The sequence below is a fragment of the Stylophora pistillata genome, chromosome 3 (assembly GCF_964205215.1).
Source record: "Stylophora pistillata chromosome 3, jaStyPist1.2, whole genome shotgun sequence".
Taxonomy (NCBI): domain Eukaryota; kingdom Metazoa; phylum Cnidaria; class Anthozoa; order Scleractinia; family Pocilloporidae; genus Stylophora; species Stylophora pistillata.
This window is the reverse complement of record NC_142521.1, coordinates 46,128,465-46,142,396: the sequence shown is the minus strand read 5'-3', so window position 1 is coordinate 46,142,396 and position 13,932 is coordinate 46,128,465. Positions and strand designations below refer to the sequence as shown.

The following is a 13,932-nucleotide window of genomic DNA, read 5'->3' as shown; positions in this document are numbered from 1 at the left end:
AGATAACTCAGACATAGGCATCAATAATTCGTGATATCGTGCTTAACCTCATCCAATAATTTTCATTCCTATTATCATCATCATTATCCTTTCTTTTAGCGGGACTAATCTCGTTTTCCTATATCATAGTTTGCATTACGGAAGACTTTTAATCTACTTTTATATTTGGAACTCATTCAATGCAATTTGCCTGCTGGTAATCTTTGTTTCTTATGCTTCAATTTTTCTAAAAGTTAATTACGGATTGCAGGTCTTAAATCAAAACGCTGTTCGTAGAGAAAGACTACTCACCACGACATTTTTCATGGCAACATTTCCTTCTTTAATTTTGTGGCTACCTTATGTTGTTGTCCTTTTTTCTTTCCTTCCACTGATTATATTATTTCGAAGCCAAGCGTAGTATATTCCCGCTTAGCTTACCCTTTCAGGGTTTTATTTCACCCAAATTCTCTCGTTAATCCTATTTTATATGTTATTAAAATACCAGGTTTCAGAAGAGCTTTTATTGCTTTACTTAAACTACGCCGTCACCGTAGAGGACAAGTTCGAGTTTTTCCTGTCCATGACATGTAACGAAAATAAGGATACGTTGATTTTAACCTGATTAGTTCTGTTTTAATTCATCAATAAAATTTTACTGCTTATCTACAGAAATTCTACAGCCTGACTAAAATTGATCATCATGCCGTAATTAGTAATCTCGTTGCTGATACTTTCCACCAGTTTAGATATTTCTGTTGACTGCCTTAACCAAATTATCAGCTGTCTTGAACTCAGTTGAGAAACTAAGCTATCATGTTGTTGTTAAAATATCACTTTCCGCAACAATCCACACTCCCAGACATAATTAGTTGGGACAGTTCAGTAAGCGACGTCTATAATGTTCATAAGCCCTTCCAATTTTATTAATTGCAATGCGCCCATGCCATCTTGCAGACCAACACTGAAAGGAGCAGGGGATCTGAGGCAGTAAGTGTTCCATCCAAATGTTTCTGGAAGTTCCGGTAACACTCTACCATCATAACCTGTCCACAGACGTCTCGCAAATACACTCTTTTGTTGGAGACTATCCATAGATAACCTGAGTGAAATTCAAATTTCTCAAAGCCCGAATTAAAAGACTTCCTTTTTATGCTTTCACTATCTCGTGTTCTTTACCTACCAACATATTTATTCATTTATTAATTTTCTTTTCCTGAGGATTCAACCACGCGGTTCTAAGGAAAAAATTAAAAAAAAATGTCAAGGAAAAAATAGAGTTCAGCAAGGGTGACTACCGGTCCAAGCTCTCGGGATGAATCAATTTTAATATTTATTTGCAAACAGTCTCCCATACGGAATTCGAATTTGATATGCTTTATTTCGATTCTAGAGAATGAGACACAAAAGCAAAAACAAAAAACAAACCAACAAAAAATCAGAGATAACTGTAATTTGTTTTGGCAATGTTTTTGAGTCTAACTGAGGTAGTTCGGAAACGAATGAACAAAAACGTCCTTAACGACTTTTTTTTTTTTTTTTTCATATTTAAAACTGTCGGATTCTTTGTTCTCGATTCTGTATCAATTATTAAAAAGTTAATTTCCACGGAAGCAGAATTTCAAAATATCAGCGTTTTTAATCACCGATAGCTGAGAACAATAGTATTCTCTGATTTGGAACAAATGCATTATCACTAAAAGCAGAAAATGTTTTAGAGACCCCAAGCTGCTTGGTGTAAATCACATTTAAGAAGATAATTGATTTCTGTTTTTACCAATGATAAAACATCTGCACGAGAAGTTTAAAACCTGAAGAACCTTTCAAAACCCTTATAATGCTTTCAGCATAAAGAATTGGCGGTTTGCTTTGATGGCGACTATTGCCGGACGCACGTCTTTTACATCAACTTGATTCATAAACTTGGTATGTAAAGTCCCTTCTCGTGACATAATCATTCAGAAATTGAAGCCACGAATTATTGGAGATTTTATTTCATCTTGCTACAGACCGTCTTCTGCTCTTCTATCCGTTAAGAAACCTGCAGGCTACTCCATAGGGGTAAGTATGATAAAAGGCTAACTCAGTTTCAAAACAAAGTTGGCAGGTATATTTCTTGAACGAACGCATAAATAAACGTCAGATTTCGTCTGGCCGGTGACACTTATAGGCGCCCTTAATTAAATCCTGACAATTCACACGATTCCTTTTTACTCCTTGGCCTCGACATGTGTTCATCTTTGCAACGAAATATGACTTTCATCAGGAACATAATGATGTTCATAAATAATAGCTATCTATCGGTCTAAAAGCTTACCCCTCTATTGCTAGCAGATAATTATCGATAAAAGCTTTTCGTTTTTTGCCTAAAGCTGAAAAAAAGCATAAAAATAAAACGAAATAAAATTTTGCAATAAAGCGTACTACCATGGGGTCTCTTTCGCAAAAATGACCATGCTTAGCTAAGTGACCACATAACTTAACTCTTTAAATTTCGTTTTCGTTGTCATGTTCACTACACCTTTATTCGTCATCACCCGAACAAGCTGCATAAACTAAAAATATATATACATATATATATAAAGATATTAGTTGTAATAGCCTTCACATGGTCGCCAGACGGTAAGAAAAAGGTGGCCACGCCCAAAACAACTTGGAGGCGATCGATTGAAAAGGAAAGAAGTGAGGCATGTTGGAAGTCGTGGGAAGAAGCGAGGATTATTGCAAGAGACTGGGACCGATGGAAGAGAAGTATCAAGGTCTTATGCGCAACAGTGCACGAAGAAGACTGATGATGATGATGATATATCAGTAGGAATATGAGCTATGAAAGAAGTAAAATAGTTACAAGACCTGTCAGGATTTGCCTGTAAACTAAAATTTCAAACGCATAATAGAGGAATTTTAATTCCCCTAAAATACGACTTTTGTACGCTCTTATTACATTATTCAACTTTTCTCAACAGATAGACGAGTTATTCATTTTACCACGAAAGGCGGAAAAGAAAGGGAATCAGTTCTATAGATGCTCCCAAAAACTGATTGCATAATCTGGCTAACTGTTACACTAGGAGTGGCGATTGCCACAGTAACTCTTAATTTTATCACTATTATCGTTTTTAGAAAGCATCGTAATTTTCGCAACCGTAGTGCTTACTTGCTAATCAATTTGGCCGTTGCAGATATGCTAGTAGGAGGATTCTGCACAATTAATGAGTTTTATTTTTATGGATGGTTTTGTAACAGTTGGAGGTCTTCTTGGCCGTACTATATGTCACTTATACGATTAGCCGTTTATTATACCTTTCTTATTAGTTCCTTGACAAATATCACTGTCATTTCCTTAGAGAGGCTGCATGCAACACTTAGGCCGTTCAAACATCGTGTTTTGAAGTTATGGATTTACAAAATTATAATCACTTTTGTTTGGATTTTAGGCGGGTCCTTCTCATTTGTTAATGTGGCTCTTATAAATTTTGGAAAATGGACAGGTTTCTTTTATTTCTGGAACTCATTCAACACATTTTGCCTGCTTATAATTTTGTTTTCGTATGCTCTGATTTTTTTCAAGGTTTATTTTGGACCCCAGGTCTTGCACCGTGATGCTGCCAGTAGAGAGGGAAAACTTACAGTGACTTTGTTTATCGTTACAATTCTCTCACTAGCCTTGTGGCTTCCTTATATTGTAAACATCTTTTTCAGTTATTCCACTAATTATGTTACGTCGTTACCTGGATTTACATATTTCCACTTAGAATCCTCTTTCATTCTCTTTTTTCACACCAACTCTCTTGTTAATCCTATCTTATACGTGATTAGAATACCCGGCTTTAGGAGAGCTGTTATTGCCTTATTTAAATCAGGACGTCGACGACAAAGACAGATTCAAGTTTTTCCTCTTCGCGAAGTCTAATTCAGAGGTTGTGCCTCGTGAGTCCACTACATTTTGACGACTGAGATGACGAATATCGTTGTCGATAAGAGCACAGACCACACTAAACCACTGTTAAACTGATTTCCTGAAGACTGCTTGAAAAAAGCTCGAGTTTAGTTATTCAAATTTTACTTGAAATCGTGTGACTACCTGTGATGACAAGTGTCGTTGTCAAGTACAGACCACGCTAAACCACTGTTGATTTGCTGATTACTCTTATTTTTCTTTGTGATGCTTAAGTTGAAGATCAGGGGCATTAAAATCTATTCTGCTGAGGTTTTCGTACTGACAGGAATTATATCTGTTAAGCTATGAGGTAGAAATGCATGAGAAATGTGATAATAAAACGCCTTTTTCATTTACTTCCGATGGCGACGTTAACCTTCTTCTCATGTATGGCCAAATTCTCAATGCAAGTTCTCAAATTCTCAAAGTTCCATTATAGGAAGCCAAAGTGGGAATTATTCCGCCATCGTCATGTAGAGTTTACTTTTATCCTTTTGGAAGAAACCGACAGCTCATAAACATTTAAAGTTTAGTTAATTGCTCGGGTTCAGCGAGCATCAGTTTACCAAACAATTATGGTATAAGGTGACCTTAAAGACCATTTACAATTTATGACAGATCAACATATGTAGTATTTTTTTTTTGCATAATCACTTTACAGACAATTCCTACCCTCTTTATTGACTTTGTTATATAGTCATCCCTTTTAGTGAATTGCGACCAAATTGCGTTCGAAACTTCAACTTGTGCAGTACGAACTCGCTTTGTGTATAGGAAACACGAAAAGCCTCTCTTCATTTCTGTAAGCTCAATTTATCGTGCATTTATCAAAAAGTAGACAAACCAGCCAAAGAAAACAAAGGCTTAGACGCTCCAACGACGGAACTCAGTGTACCATTCTTAAAACGAAGGAGGCTTGGATATATTCCGCCTTTGAAAGTCTTGGTGTCAGGTAAATATTCACTTGCACTTTATTGTCAGCTGGCAGAATTCTGTTCAATATGTGATTTCAATTGCCTAAGCTCGAGTCAGTAAGCATTTCATCAAAACGATACCATCTTACAGATTTAACATGACAATTCTGTACTCCGAAAAGCGACCTGGTGACATATCGAGAAGAATGTCACTTTTAGAATAGATTGGGATCAGTTCGCCTGTTCAACAAAGAGGTTATAAACGAGTTCCTCTGTTTGCCACCTCGAATATATGCGCCTTCGCTATAAAGTTATTCTTGAGGCAGTTTCTTCTCCTTAAGATATCTTTCTATAGATTTTCGTCTATTAGCAGACCTTCTCCCCATTGCAGCCGTTTGTTTATCTTGTGAGAAAAATCATCCTCAAGTAGTGAAATTATGAGAAATCTTCTTCTAGGGCCTGAAAAACTAAGTACATAAAAAAATTAAGAAAAAAAGGTAATCTAGGTAAAAAGTAACAATGTGGTTGAAAATCAAAGCGATCGTCGCATTAATAAACAGTACTTGAGCAATAGTGAGAATAAGCCCTGAAAAATTTCAGGCCTGTATGTAATTTAAACCCATGACCACTTGCAATACTGGTGCAGTGCTCTACCAACTGAGATAACAAATCAACCGGGAGCTGGTCGCTGTGATGGTTCGTAATGCGGTTTTTATCGAAACCTGATTGAATATTGCATTGTTGTTCTGTCAGAACAGGTGGTTTTCTTTCATTTGTTCTGTTCATTTTATCTGTGGTTTGTTCATCAAAAGGGTATTCTTGCAAGATATAAGGACTCAACCGTGACCCGCTCGCATGAATTTCAACGCGTGGAACGTGTTCTGGCGCTGGTGTTTTGGAACATTAACAACATTGATCGTTTCTGGAAATACTCTAACTGTTTGGATATTTCATGAACAGAGACATCGCAAACGTGCTTCTTATCTTCTAATCAGCTTGTCTGTTGCTGATTTACTGGTTGGTTTGCTTTCCATTCCCCTTTTGATAGCTGCATATGAAACATCTTCGGTAACAGTACGTAAAGTATTCTTCCTTGTTGACGTTTTCACAGCCTTAGCTTCGATCTATACCCTTGGCGTCATTTCCCTGGAGAGGATGTTTGCCGTTGTCTGGCCTCATCGTCACAGAACTATGAGACTTCGTGCTTACATCTGTGCCATTGCCACACCGTGGGTCATAGCAGCAATAATTGCTTTTTTATTATTTACTCTTAAAAAGTTATTAATAGGCCTTCTGATTTTTTGTCCTGCAGCGCCTCTTTTAGTAATGTGTAGGGCATATTATGTTATCTGGAAGAATCAAAGATCAGCAGTGGGTATACAAAATCATGTCGGCTTAAGAGAAGCGAGATTAACTAAGACGTTATTTTTGATAACAGGAGCTTCTATTTTCGCTTGGCTTCCATTTCAAATTCTTAGTGTATTGACGTATTTGGGCGTGACTACAAGTTTTCCTTATTTGCAATTGACAACATTAATCGTCAGGGTATTACAATTTAGCAATTCTCTTATTAACGTAGCAATCTATCCGTTCAGAATCCCAGAGTTTAAGAATACCCTTTGGCAGATACTCTGCTGTCACCGTGATTTCCATAGTTTGATCCATCCGCTGGCTGGGTCTGGGTGGTCAGTTAGATCCCTTTTACGACTTCCAACCTTAGTTTTTCCTTCAGAGAACCTTACTCAGGAAAGCCCGGTTTGATTTGGAGAAGAACTTAAACAAATAGTTCATAACTTCGCTATTGGTAAAGCCCCTGGAGTTGACAACATTCCAAGGAGAATTATTAAACCCACTATTGACATTATTGACATAAGAGAGATAACAAGGAAGACGTAGCCAATTATCGTCCTATTTCACTTCTGTCCGTCCTGTCCAAGATTCAAGAAAAATGTGTCCTGATACGTCTTCTCCCACACATATCTGAAACTCTCTTTCCTATGCAACATGGTTTCATCAAAGGACTTTCATGTACCACTCAACTGCTTCAAGTCTTTCATGAAATAGGCAGTAATCTCGACAAAGGATTGGAAACTGACATCATTTACCTTGATTTCTCAAAAGCTTTTGACTCCGTTTGCCACCAAAAACTTCTGTCAAAGCTACACTACTTTGGGGTTGACGGCCCTCTACTTAAATGGTTTGAGAGCTACTTAACTGTAAGGAAGCAACGAGGAAGTGGTAACTAAAGAAAAAGATGTTGGTATCACGATCACAAAAGATCTAACCTGGAACCATCATTTAACAGCAATTGTCTCGAAAGCCAACAGAAAGATGGGATTCATCAAAAGGAACTGCTTTTCCTAACTGAACACTAAGACATTAATTTTGTTATCTACATCTTTAGTGCGTAGTTATTTCTGTTACGCACCTTAGGTGTGGGCCCCTCAATCCATAGTCCGAGGCCTTAAGTTAGTTGAAAAGACTCAAAGACATGCTACCAAGTTTATTTTCAAATCAGACACCCTTAGTTATAAGGATAGGTTACTGCGGCTAAAGTTATTACCGCTTAATTATTGGCTCGAGTACCTCGACCTAGTTTTTTTCTTTAAATGCATGTCTGGTGATATTAACTTAAACATTCACAATTACATTCAGTACTGCAATAGCATATCCCGCCGTGGCAGCTCAGGCATTTATCTTAATACGCCGCCTTTCAAAACTTGTTTGTTTCGCGATTCCTTTTTCAACCGTCTAGCTAATTTATGGAACGCCATTCCCGATAATATTAAGTCACAGGCTTCCATTTTTTCTTTTAAAAATAAGTTAAAGTATTTCTTCTTTGAAAGGCTTAAATTGGTATTTGATGGAGACAACATTCATTCATATAAGCTATTTTGTCCTTAATGTCGTAGAGTTAATCGTATGAATATTTGTAGTTGCTAATTGTTGTTACTTTTTCTCTTTTCTTATGTAAAAAAAAAAACAAAAAAACACTTAATGGGTACTTTGGGTTGCGATTGGTTTTCCACCTTTCTCTTTCATACTCGAGGTTGGGTGTGGGTGTTAATATTTTATAGGGGACCTAGAGTCCTATTACATTATCACCTGCCCTCGGGCGAATCATTAAATAAATAAATAAATAAATAAATAAATAAATTATTGTTGAGCCCTCAACAAAGATTATTAATCTCTCTTTAGAGACTGGGTGTTTTCCGGACACCTTTAAAGTAATGAAAGTTCGTCCCATATTCAAATCTGGTGATCCAGAAAGGGTTAGGGTTAAGGCTAGGGGTTTTTTTCGTCCTATTTGTAGATGACCCTAAATTGTAACTTTATCTAGTTTAAGTATAGATTGCTGTGAAATAACATTATTAAAGTTATCATTTTAGATTGCTGAAAACAACTCTAATTTATTTGTGTGTGCGTGTGTGTGTGTGTATGTGTGCGTGTGTGCGTTTGTGTGTGTGTGTATGTAAGTAGCAACTAAATAAATAGATAGATAAAATAAATAAGTAAATTTTTTTTCGTTCCCTGGTCTTCGACTAACATACCGAAATGCATAATTATACTTAATAATGAATTAAAGTGCGCTGGGTTCTATTTACTTTTCAACTGTAACTATCAGAGTGGGATTGAAGAAAGGCGTGGAATTAATTACTGCGTACGATTGACAAATTTTTTTCATTCTTAGCATGAAAAAGAAAGCACATCTCAATTCTTGTCACCTTCCTCGTCACGCATATACTACATACAGGAATTCTAATTAATCGTTTTCTTTAGAACTGGGAAATACATCGAAAAATATTTATGAAAAGTCTGATTTGGTAATATTCTCCCTTTTTAACGAATTTTAAAAATGCTCAGCTATGGAAAGTATTCATCTCCACGTGCTCGAGTTGGAAAAAACAATAAGGGTGGGTTCATCGAAAGCTCCTTGATGAAAATGAAGACAAATATTTGGATAAACGTATATTTTGTTATAATTAACATTTGTGTGAAAACTACAATCAAACAATACAGATGAGATAACATGATGATTCGTAGCCGAAAGATGAAGAATTTGTAGGTTCTTCGTTCAAATTAATCTTTTATTCGTTATCTTTCTCAAGCCGTCAAGTAAAAAGTGCGCACTAAGAGTGCAAAATAATTTTTCTTTGTGATCAAGGGATGCACTCGGACTGTCAGTTTCAATTGTAACCCGAATCATGCGATTCCGCCAAATTACAATGTCACTGTGCTTAAGGGGCCGACCATTTAACTTTTGAGGGGGAGGAGTGGGTGATTTCTGGTCATTAAGAAATTTTTTTTTCTAGCAATCTGCTGTGCAGGATATTTTTTCCGCTCTAAATGCCCTTTTTCTTTTGTTACATTTGGGCTGCATGCAGTTTTTTTTCTTCTATCAAGCGCTTGCAGGAAATTTTTTTCAAAATCACTCACTCCCACCCTAAAGAGTTAAATGGTCGGTAGGCTTTTGTACATTATACTTTTGTTTCCCCACTAAAATGCTCCACCTTAATGCTCCATTTTTCCCACTAAAATGCTCGGTCTCCCCCAATAAAGTAACTTTAATGCTCGGATAATGCTCATTATACAAAGGTTTTTTTTAATTAATTTGAAAGTTTACACTTACGTACAAGTGTTGCAAGTAACAACAACGTATACAGGTTTATGTTTTCTTCTTAACCCGTGTAACTTACACGGGTCACGAAGAAAACAAACATGGCCACCTTTTGAGTCTTGAAAGGCAAAACCGCTGACTTGTCCTCAGTCTCCACTCAGCTGTATTAGGTTTTTTCTTGAATTAAAAGCGGGACTCAAAAAAGTTAATTTCTATTTTATTTTCTCGCAAAAAATTAATTTTTCGGGAAAATGCCACTAAAATGCTCAAATAATGCTCAATGCTTTTGCCTCAGTAAAATGCTCGAAAAAATGCTAGCATAATGTACAAAAGCCTAATGGTCGGCCCCTAACACGTAAAAGAACTTTAACAACAGTCAATCAATAAATCAATAAATCAGTCTTTATTTAGCCACGGAATCCTTATCACTAATAAGTGGTCTTCAAAAGAGCCGTGCACATTTAACTAAGACTTAAAAATTAACCTATAATAAATACTGAGATAGAAGAATCTTATACTCCGTTCACACCAAAGCTTAAACATGTTTTAAACTTGTTTTGATAAACATATTTCAGAGGACTAGCCGTTCACACTGCGGGCGCGTTTAAGAAAACGCGTCTTAAACCGTGTTTAACAAAATTACCTCGTCAGGTAGTTTAACAATCGTGTTTGATAAAACCTATTCAAAATGGCGACAGAAACCAAAACGCGCGGAGGAGTTTGGGAGCATAAAGAAACCCTCCTGTTGCTTGAAAAGTGGGGAGACGAGAATATCCAGCTTAAGCTAAAATCATATACACGAAAAAAGACTATATGGCTGGAAATTGCGGCATATCTTCGAGCTGCAGGCTACGAAGACAGAGACAACAGCAGTTGCAAGACACGAATTCACACTCTGATAAGCGCGTACAGAAGTTACAAAGACGAATGCACCAAGACGGGAAATGCCACACCAAAGAAGAAGCCGGCTTTCTTTGACGAAGTGGACGAGCTAATGACGGATAAGCCATGTACAAAACCAAAGGTGATTATAAAGTCTGCAACAATTTCCATTGATGGCGACGGTGATGGAGAAAAAACAAAAGCAGAAAACGTTGAGCCGAACGTAAACATCCCTGGCAGCAGCAACGAAAGGTCCGAAAACCTTGGGAAACCTTTCAACTGTGTGACAGCGGTGACAGGTAAGTATTGTCTGGCCCTCCGATTGGAGGGCCAGACAATACAATGGTGTTCAAAAGCAACATCTATCGTCGTCTGTAAAAGTAACGTCACAACCCAAAAACAAGAACTTTATTTCAGTGTCAAAAATATTTAGCAGCACAGGCACAAGCTAATATTGGGGACAACAGTCTAGTTAACAACAATTATTAATCTACAATATAAACTCTAAAATCTGACTTCTCAAAAAAAGTAATAATCAATTCAATCAATACGTTTGGAGAGTTTTTGAATGCGTACAAGGAGATAAGAGACAGGTGTATCCGTATATTACAGTGTAATATTGAGATAACTAAACCAAAAGTCAATTTATCATATTTTATGTCTCTCTTGGCTTTCATGTTTAAGCAACCGTTTGAAGTTTTGGCGGTCGCCATGTAACTTGTTCCTTCAGGTGTAACGGAAGCCGATGAAACAAAGAAGCCGGTATCCCGTCAGTCGGCCGTCTTAAAGGCAAATAAAAAGAGGAAAACCGCGTCTGATGTCTTTACAAAATTTGACAAAACGTTTGAGTCCTTTATGGAGTATCAGCAAGCGGCTGACAAGAGCTTCATCGAAGCTGAAGCGGCAAGAGAGACGCGAGAGGAAGAAAGAGCGGAGAAGCGAAGGAAGGAGGATCAAGAATTTCTCCTGAAACTGGCGCAGGTTCTGCATAAGTAGAACCTAGTAAATACCGGCGTCGGTTTCCAGTTCGGTATTGTCATTTTGTGCGAGCCGTTAGAAAAAAATTAGACCAGCTTATGAGCGATTTTAAAACGTTCATTCCTTGAAATTATATTTCTTGTTTAATTTGACGGCATTATCGTTAGTTCATTCGCTGTAGTTGTGAAGTTCATTTATTTATTTAAGCAGGTTGATTAGTTGGCAGCTGTAATAGCTGATGTGGACCTGCTGTCCTAACCCACCCATCCCACCCCAGGGGAGGACATCCATCACACAGTAATCTCGTGTGTGGGAAATTAACGTCTCCTGCCCCAACCCTGCAGGAGACGGGACTTCCATTTATTCGTCCCTATCTGAGAAGACTAGAATATCTAATCATTTCTTGATTTTATAGAAAGGTAGCAAATTCTTCTCATTTATTTTAAGACCTTGAGTGTTGGTCCGGCCGGGGCTCGAACCCTCGACCTCCCGGCACTACAGTCCAGCGCTCTATCCATTGAGCTAACCGGGAGGCGTGATTCATTACTCAAATGATTTGGCTCATATTTTAAAACGCCTTTTTCAGTACTATTCAAATATCAAGCTTGGGTTTCCTAAGCCTGCTTTTAATGTTGGACGGATATTTTAAGTATCGAGTCTGGGCACATTTGTAGTGTATCTCCTCGGCTGCATGAGGAATGAGGCATGTGACTTTTCACTGTTACTGGTACATATCATATCCGTAAATAAATCCGTTCAAATGCACTGGTCATGCAGTACCGTGGCCCATAAGTGCAAAACACAACACAAACATACGTATGATGCACGATCCTCGCAGTAGATAGCGCTATTTAAGCAATAGCGAAAATCAGACCTGTACGGGATTCGGACCACTGACCTCTGCGATACTAGTGCAGCGCTCTACCAATTGAGCTAAAAAGCCAACTGGGAGCAGGCCGTTAAGTTGATTAGTAATAAACCCGTGAAAGTGATAAATCAGATACAATGAAATATATGAAGTTCATATATTTTGAACTGCGGTATTAGATACGTATGATGCACGTATAATGATGCACGTATAATTACGGTGGCCCATAGGGGCAAAACACAACTCACAATCTTTTCTGAAACACAACAATCTTTTCGAGAACACAACAATCTTTTCGAGAACACAACAATCTTTTCGAGAACAAAACTATCTTTTCGAGAACACAGCAATATTTTCAAGAACACTAAAATCTTCTTCAGAACACAACGAAAATTCCTGATACACAACGATCTTTTTGGAAATACAATAAAATTTTCTGATACACAAACGCAAACTAAAACACAACAAAATTAAGTGAAACACAACAAAAGTTCAAAGTACTGGTAACTACCCCTGACGCTAAAAGCGACCAGAACCTGGGACTGGCTCTGGTCACATGGGCCCTTCGCTCTTGTTCTCCATATTCCATTCTGTTCCATGCAGTTGCCCGCCATGTTTTGTCACAGTTGCGGTGGTTGGAGAAGAGCACATGACAAGTTTTGCCCAAAGTGCGGCACAAGTTTATCTTCGTCTTCAGCTAGTCAAGTGTCCTCTTTCAAGAAATTCGTATCCCAAAAGTCGAAAGAGAGGCAAACCACCTTCAACAAGTCCAAGAAAGCAAAGGTGGACGAAAATGTAACTATAACCATCGGGATTGGTTCTCTATCATGCGGCGCCTTCAAGCCTGTGAGAGGCAAGTCCCTTCCCCTTAAAGTGAAGAAACATGTCTCAGCACAGGCAATACTGGACGAAGCTTTGAAGAAACGAAGTTATTACGACCGTACGTTCAGAAATGACAAGACTTATAAACTGTGCTTTCCGGATGGGAGCGAAGTGAGTACTCTTCCGGGAACAAACGAGCCATTTACATTGGAAAAGTACAAGGAAGACCTAGGGAAGACTTACGCACGCATTACATTGTTCTTATGCCCATTTGAAGATGCTTCAGACACTGAACCCGAGCGGACTTTCACGTTAGAATTAGAGAGCTTAAGTGATGAATGGTTGAATGACTTAGACCTTGGTAATGATGACAGGGATATATTGCCCGAATTTGTCGCTGGGTCCAGTGGATCTTTTACTAGTACAACTTCGAGTGGTGTCCAGTCCAGTTCTTCGGGTATGTGTGCATTAGTGTTGATCTAGTCCATATCATGATTTTATTTTAGTTGGTAAATTTGTCACCTCTTTGGTGTATTAGCTTTTGTGATAGGATTGCACGCATAATTTAAGACATATTCGCGAGTCCTTTTATCAGAAGTAACTGTAATGTCGAGCTCTGTATTCATTTCTGTATTTCAAAGAAAAATAAGGGGTGGAGTTTATTCGATACTTTATTTTACTGTCACTGAAGTTTCCTAAGTTAGGTTGCTTTTTGCTTGCCATCTTTCCCACCCAGATTCCCTGCAAAGGATTGCTAGGTTTTAATAAATGTTGCTGGTTTTAGGTTTTGTCCCTGTGGATGTTACTCAAAGTCTTGGATCAGTTACCGGAGCAGATAATATCCCAGGTGTTACATCAAATGCCAACCAAACTGCTGCTCAATGTGATGCTGGCCAAGCTGCCATATCAGATAACAATGATGGTTTGATCT

At 37.9% G+C, this 13,932-nt stretch overlaps 3 protein-coding genes and 1 pseudogene across 4 annotated transcripts; all 4 read left to right on the top strand.

The window, feature by feature from the left end:
- The first annotated feature begins 1,688 nt into the window (after positions 1 to 1,688).
- Positions 1,689 to 4,275, top strand: LOC148736426 (uncharacterized). 2 transcript variants are annotated; one of them, XM_088751910.1, is made up of 3 exons: positions 1,689 to 1,905; positions 1,989 to 2,040; positions 2,946 to 4,275. In XM_088751910.1, exon 3 carries the CDS (start codon positions 3,005 to 3,007, stop codon positions 3,890 to 3,892), a length of 888 nt encoding a protein of 295 aa, XP_088608036.1. In that variant the 5' UTR covers positions 1,689 to 1,905; positions 1,989 to 2,040; positions 2,946 to 3,004; the 3' UTR covers positions 3,893 to 4,275. The 2 variants fall into 2 exon arrangements, with proteins under 2 accessions (XP_088608036.1, XP_088608035.1); XM_088751909.1 differs by having other exon boundaries at positions 1,689 to 2,040.
- Positions 4,276 to 4,423: 148 nt separating this feature from the next.
- LOC148736425 (histamine H2 receptor-like) lies at positions 4,424 to 8,221 on the top strand. Its single transcript, XM_088751908.1, has one exon. It carries the CDS (start codon positions 5,689 to 5,691, stop codon positions 6,592 to 6,594), a length of 906 nt encoding a protein of 301 aa, XP_088608034.1. The 5' UTR covers positions 4,424 to 5,688; the 3' UTR covers positions 6,595 to 8,221.
- Positions 8,222 to 9,975: 1,754 nt separating this feature from the next.
- Positions 9,976 to 11,463, top strand: LOC148736424 (uncharacterized). The gene is made up of 2 exons (XM_088755113.1): positions 9,976 to 10,632; positions 11,064 to 11,463. Exons 1-2 carry the CDS (start codon positions 10,140 to 10,142, stop codon positions 11,327 to 11,329), a joined length of 759 nt encoding a protein of 252 aa, XP_088611239.1. The 5' UTR covers positions 9,976 to 10,139; the 3' UTR covers positions 11,330 to 11,463.
- A 1,030-nt stretch (positions 11,464 to 12,493) lies between these two features.
- The window catches only part of LOC148736422 (uncharacterized), a 3,988-nt pseudogene continuing 2,549 nt past the window's right edge, over positions 12,494 to 13,932 (top strand).